Source organism: Mandrillus leucophaeus, unplaced genomic scaffold (assembly GCF_000951045.1).
Source record: "Mandrillus leucophaeus isolate KB7577 unplaced genomic scaffold, Mleu.le_1.0 Scaffold254, whole genome shotgun sequence".
Lineage (NCBI taxonomy): Eukaryota > Metazoa > Chordata > Mammalia > Primates > Cercopithecidae > Mandrillus > Mandrillus leucophaeus.
In genome coordinates this window covers 3,869,785-3,875,619 of record NW_012102632.1, presented here as the reverse complement: position 1 = coordinate 3,875,619, position 5,835 = coordinate 3,869,785, and the positions used below count along the sequence as shown (strand labels likewise).

At 55.3% G+C, this 5,835-nt stretch overlaps 1 protein-coding gene across 1 annotated transcript in view; it reads right to left on the bottom strand.

Moving 5' to 3' along the window:
* Positions 1-5,835, bottom strand: part of ADAMTS7 (ADAM metallopeptidase with thrombospondin type 1 motif, 7) — a 68,458-nt gene that overhangs the window by 55,042 nt on the left and 7,581 nt on the right. The window contains exons 3-4 of the mRNA XM_011983732.1: positions 5,099-5,318; positions 3,772-3,968 (exon numbers count right to left, since the gene is read on the bottom strand). Of these exons, the coding sequence (XP_011839122.1) occupies positions 3,772-3,968; positions 5,099-5,318 (417 nt within the window). The remainder of the gene's footprint in view (positions 1-3,771; positions 3,969-5,098; positions 5,319-5,835) is intronic.

The following is a 5,835-nucleotide window of genomic DNA, read 5'->3' as shown; positions in this document are numbered from 1 at the left end:
AGGGGAGAGAGAAAGAGAGAGAGAAAGAAAAAAGAAAGAAAATGGGGTGAAAAGGGACCTGTCTTGCTATCCTTGGGACAGACCCACCCAAGCTCTAGGACTCAGGTCTGAATCTAGCACAGGGAGAACACTGATAAATTGGGCTCTGTAGGTAGCGTTGGTAAAGAAAGGTGTGGCTGTCCTGAAGGTGGCTGTGGGTCAAATACTGCAGCAGCCAAAAAAATAGCCACAACCAACCTTGAATGAGCCTAACATGTACAGTCCCTGTGCTGGGGGCTTAGCATGCATTATCTCATTTAATCTTCTTACTTCTAAGATAGGCACAATTATCCTCATTTTACAAATGAAGTAACTGAAGCTCAAAGAGAGGGTGAAGCTGGGCTCAGAACCCAGGTTTCGCTGCTTCAAAGCCCCTGCTTATTTCCTAAATTTGGGGAATGCTGCCTGCCTATTCTGTTGGGGATTCTCAATGCATATTTATTTTGAGGGCTCTGAGAAGTCCTGTAGTAAAGAAGTCTGTTTTACCTTTTTTTCCCTTTTGAGACGGGGTCTCACTTTGTCACCCAAGATGGAGTGCAGTTGCATGATCTCGGCTCACTGCAGCCCAGCTGCAGCCTCGACCTCCTGGGCTCAAGCAATCCTCCCACCTCAGCCCCTCAAGTAGCTGGGACTACAGGCGTGCACCATCATGCCTGGCCTGTTTTACTTTTTTTAACCCTGTGTGGCCAAACTTACTCAACAGCAGCATCTTTTTTCACAGTACACTACTGGCATTCTTTGGAACACATTCCCTGAAATATTCCTTGGGAAATGCTACAATGAGACAGAGTCCCCAAGTGCAGGATCGTGCTCTTCCACATCCATCACTTTATCCCGGGTAGAGCGATGGCTCTCAACAAGTCAAGTCTTAAATAAACATCTGATCCCGAGGGAACATCTGTTCCCCATCCTTCTGGCCCACCCTGTCTGCCCCTCTCCAGGGCAGATTAAGGGGCACAGGAGACAGAATGGGGCTTTGGAGGCAGACAAACCTGAGTTCCAGTCCCAGCTCTACCACTTACTAGCTGTGTGACCTTGAGCGAGCCCCTTGACCTCTCTGAATCTTTGTTCTCTCAACTCGAAAATGGGGATGAGGGCCGGGTACAGTGGCTCATGCCTGTAATCCCAGCACTTTGGGAGGATGAGCCAGGGAGAACAGCCTGGCCAACGTGGTGAAACTCCCTCTCTACTAAAAACACAAAAATTAGCAAGGCATAGTGGGGCACGCTTGTAATCCCAGCTACTCGGGAGACTGAGGCAGGAGAATCACTTGAACCCAGGAGGAGGAAGTTGCAGTGAGCTGAGATCATGCCATTGCACTCCAGCCTGGGCGACAAGAGTGAAATTCCATCTCAAAATAAATAAATTAAATAAATAAATAAATAAATAAAATGGGGGTGAGGCTTAGGCGAGGTGTTGGGTGTTGAACATTGGACAAAAGGTAGACAGATATTCACAAGGCTCCAGCCCTAACCCACCAGGGCCTCAGCCCACAATACAGCCGTCCTCAGAGGCTGGCCACATGGGTTCCCATGTCCCTGCCATCCCTGCAGCCTCCTAGGGGGTCCAGCACTGTCAGGCTCAAAGGTGCCCCCAACCCCTGGTGGGTTAGGGCTGGAGCCTTGTGAATATCTGACCAATGCTGGGCTCACCAGCTCAGAAAAGCTTGATATTGTCAGAGCAGGTGAGTGTGAGAACCAGGCCCACCCTCTGCCCAGGGATGGGGCTTACCAAGTGAATGCATGGGTCCTATGAGCCAGGGCAAGGCAGCCAGGAAGGGGCCAGGCCCTGGGGGGCAAAAACACCTGAATCCTGTCACCCAGGTTAAGTTATGGGGCACCTGTTGGGCTGGGTGGGTCTTTTTTTTTTTGAGATGGAGTCTCGCTCTGTCACCCAGGCAGGAGTGCAGTGGCGTGATCTCAGCTCACTGCAACCTCCGCCTCCCAGGCTCAAGATCCTCTCACCTCAGCCTCCCAAGTGGCTAGGACTACAGGTGTGCACCACCACACCCAACTATTTTTTGTATTTTGGTAGAAATGGGGTTTCACCATGTTGGCCAGGCTGGTCTCCAACTCCTGACCTCAAGTGATCTGCCCACCTCAGCCTCCCAAGGTGCTGGGATTATAGCCGTGAACCACAACACCCGCTCAGGTGGGTCTTACTTTGCCCAGAATCTGGAGCACAGGGAACACTCAGAAAAGCGGGTGTGAAATGAACCCAGTTAATCATCAGTGGCTCCAGCCAGCCTCCTGGGTCTTTCAGGCTGAGCCCCCAAAGTGCTGAGAATGAGAAGGAGGGAACCTCAAGGCCTGAGAACTTGGCCTTGCCCCTTGCTCCACCCCTATAGCCCAGGGGCCAGGCCCTGCTGTCCAGCAATAGCCCTGCTGAACCCTGGCTGTTAGTGGCTTCCCTCTCTAGGCAGATGAGGCTTGATCTGGGCCTTCAAGGCCTCAAATGCCAGGCAGAAGGCTGTGACTTTTATTCCATATGGAACAGGGAGCCAATGAGGGTGTCCCAGTCAGGGAAGAACTGGCCCAGAGCTGCATTTGCTGATGAGAACTCAAGTAGTGGGGATGTGGTGGTCAGCACGTAGAGAGAACAGCCCTGGAGGCAGTCCCTTCCTCTCTCTGAGCCTCAGGTTTCGCAGTGATAAACTAGGGGGCCAGACACTGGATGATCTCAGAGGGTACTTCCTTTAGGGTTGCAGGAGGTGTGGGGCTGGCAGGGGGAAACAGCAGCATAGGCCCCAGCATAGATCCTGGCCCCAGGGCTCCTTTAGATGTCATCCTGTTCACAGCACACACCCTTACCTTGCCCCCAACCACCCAGCCCAGGAGAGAAACACGGTTATATGGTGGCCTGCCCACCAGGTGGCTGCTAAGAATGCCAGGAGCAGAGATCTTTCCTCCCAGGGGCTGCAGGAAGCAGTTTGAAGCCTGAGGCCTCCCACCTGCACCCACAGGGCAGGAGCAGGGAGTGGCGGCTCTGCAGTAGTCGGCTCCAGGAATCACCAGCTGCAATCAGCCACGGTTCCCCCGGTGGGACTTAGGACACCTGGGCTCCCATCTGGCTCTACCCTGCCTCATCGTGTGACCTGGGCAAGTCACTTGTCCTCTCAAGGCCTCTGATACCTCATCCATCATATGGGGTCAAGAGCAGTTTGCCAACCCCACAAGGTACTGTCGTCATGCCCAGTTCACAGATGAGCAGGCTGAGACTCAGACAGGGCAAGTGATTTGCCCAAGGCTGCCAGCTAGTGACCACAGAACTGCACAGATCCTTCCAACTGTAATGTGTGCTGATATCTCAGGCAGGGTCTCAGGCAGAGTGTGGTCTGATCAGGCATTTCTGTGTTTCCAGCATCTAGCACAGGTCCTGACACAGGAAGGAGGTATCTGTGCAGGGAAGCATGAATGAACCAACTAGTCTATGAGCCCCGAGGCAGGCACAGAGTTGTGGCTGCCTCAGTCTCCCGCTCCCGCTCCCTCTCCCGGTGGCATGACACCCTGTGGTGTCCCCACAGCAGCCCTCTGTCCAGGCTCTCTCATGGTGACTTGCTGCCAAGACCCCCACCCCTTCCTGCCTCAGGAGCTTGGATACCCTTCTTCCTGCTCGGGGCCTGGACCTGGGTCTTGGGTCCAGCCTGCCAGCCTTCCTGCCATGCACCCACTCTTTGCACCCCCATCCCCCAACACTATCCCCTCCACCCACTCCTGGCCCACACAGACTCACCATGTTCATGATGGTCAGCACATAGCTCTCAACCTGCGGCTGTCCGTGGTACTCCACCATTTTGGCATCAGCTACCACCAGGGTCTCCACCCACTTCTCTTTGCTGACCGACCGCTGGTGTAAACGCCTTAGCCGTGGCCGCTGCCACTGCTGCCGCTGTTCCCAACGCTCCCGTCGAGGCTCCAGCTCCGGGGACACTGGAGGTCCAGATGGGGTGGGGTTAGCTGCCAGCAGACTGGCCCAGGGCACATGTCTCCAGGGCCTCTCTCTGGGGCACTGGGAACCACACTGAGATCAGAGGCCAGGGGCCTGAATTCTCCTCCTGGCTCTGCCCCAGATCTGTGCTGTGTGGCTCTGCCTGGTCACCTTCCTTCTCTCATCTTGAGATTCCCTAACTAAAAATAGGAACAAGTTGATCTGCCTCACAGGGGGACCTCAAAGGGCAAATGAAATGGTGGATATAAACACAGTAAAGTACTGTGTCCATGGGAGGGGAACTCCTGGGCCTGACAAAGCTGGCAACTGAGCCCCTATCTCCCTGTGTCACTTCCTCCCCTCTTGGGGGGTTAGTACATCCCAACACAGGCTGACCTCACCCTCTAAACCCCAGCCTGAGGAAGCTGGCCAAGATCCAGCCCAGCTGGCCCTACTGGGCCTGCTCCCCTGACCCAGGCTGCTCCAGAGCAGAAGAGGAAGCACATCTATGAAGCTGGGGAAACTGAGGCCAAGAAGCATGCTTCTGTGGATATGTGCTCCAGCAAATAGAGGACCAGAGCTGTGGGCAACTTGAGATTGGCATGCCAGCCAAACATTCCCCAAACCCTAGCAACCCTTAGCAGGCAGCTCCTCACCTGGACTGGCCAGCACTGCTGCTGCTCTGCAGAGGAGGTACTGGGTACCACACTCCAATTCCCAATAATAGAGGTAGTTATTCTAGGGTGGGAGCAGGGTGGCGGAGGGAGGGAGGTTCCTGGCTAGTGGCCCTGTTGGAGCTGGGCACTGGAGGAAGAATGGCTGGCAGAGCCAGGTGCCATAGGCTGTGGGGGGGAGGGAGCAGAGGGAGGTTGAGCCCCAAGGTGGGAGAAGGAGGTGAGACGGAGCGAAGGAGATCAGTCTGAGGGATTGATTGGGGCAGGCCTGAAAGGCAGAGGACACAGTCTTGTGGCACAATTAAGGGCACAGGCTATGGTGATGTATCCGTCTGTCTATCTGTGTCCCCTGGTCTAAGGGGCACTGGGCATGGGGATGTTAAGAGGGCCTTCTAGAAAGGCCCCTTCATGTCCCCAGGCCCAGCACCCACCCGAGAACTGGGAGCAGAAGAGCATACCTTGCACCCCACAGGTGCTTGGAGCACTGGAATCACCCCATTGTGCCAACCTCTCCGGGACCTGACGCTTGTACACCACATGGGGCTGGGCGTGGCCAGGCCGGGCCGGGGCACCATCCAGGGGCTCAATGAAGTAGTCCTCATTGGAGAGCTGGAACACACCTTTCTGGGGAAGAAGCACTAGGGTCACACAGGGAGGGCTGGCCCTCAGCTGTTCTTCCTGCATATCCCAGAGACCCGTCCTGTCCAGCTGAGCCCCCACTGCCCACACCACCTGTGACTGCCCACAGACACTCTGCACTTTCATCCCACTGGGCCTTTGCACACTCTGTAGCCTCCACCTGGAAAGCCCTTCTCTGCCATTTCACACACAGCCAAACCTTCAAAGTGAAGCTCAGAAGCCTCCGCCCCTGGGGATGCTGCCCCACACACCCACCCCATTAGGAGAGGGAAATGGGTCTGCATCCCAATCTGACAAAATGGTGTCTTCCAGAGTCTCAGACAGCTATCCTGAGCAGGGCAGCTTGTGTCCAGGCCTCCAGGCTATTCTCCATCTCCTCTGCATGCCAGCCATTTCCAGCACTGTGCTCCCTCCCAGCTGGCCAGGGCTTCTGACCTTCCCTCTATCTCCCTAAGGCAATGAATCACTCCAAAGCATCTACACCCACACCCGAGCAGAGGAGATGCCCATGGCCACCAGGACACCCTGTTCTCTGGGCCCAGGGCCGCCCAGAGAA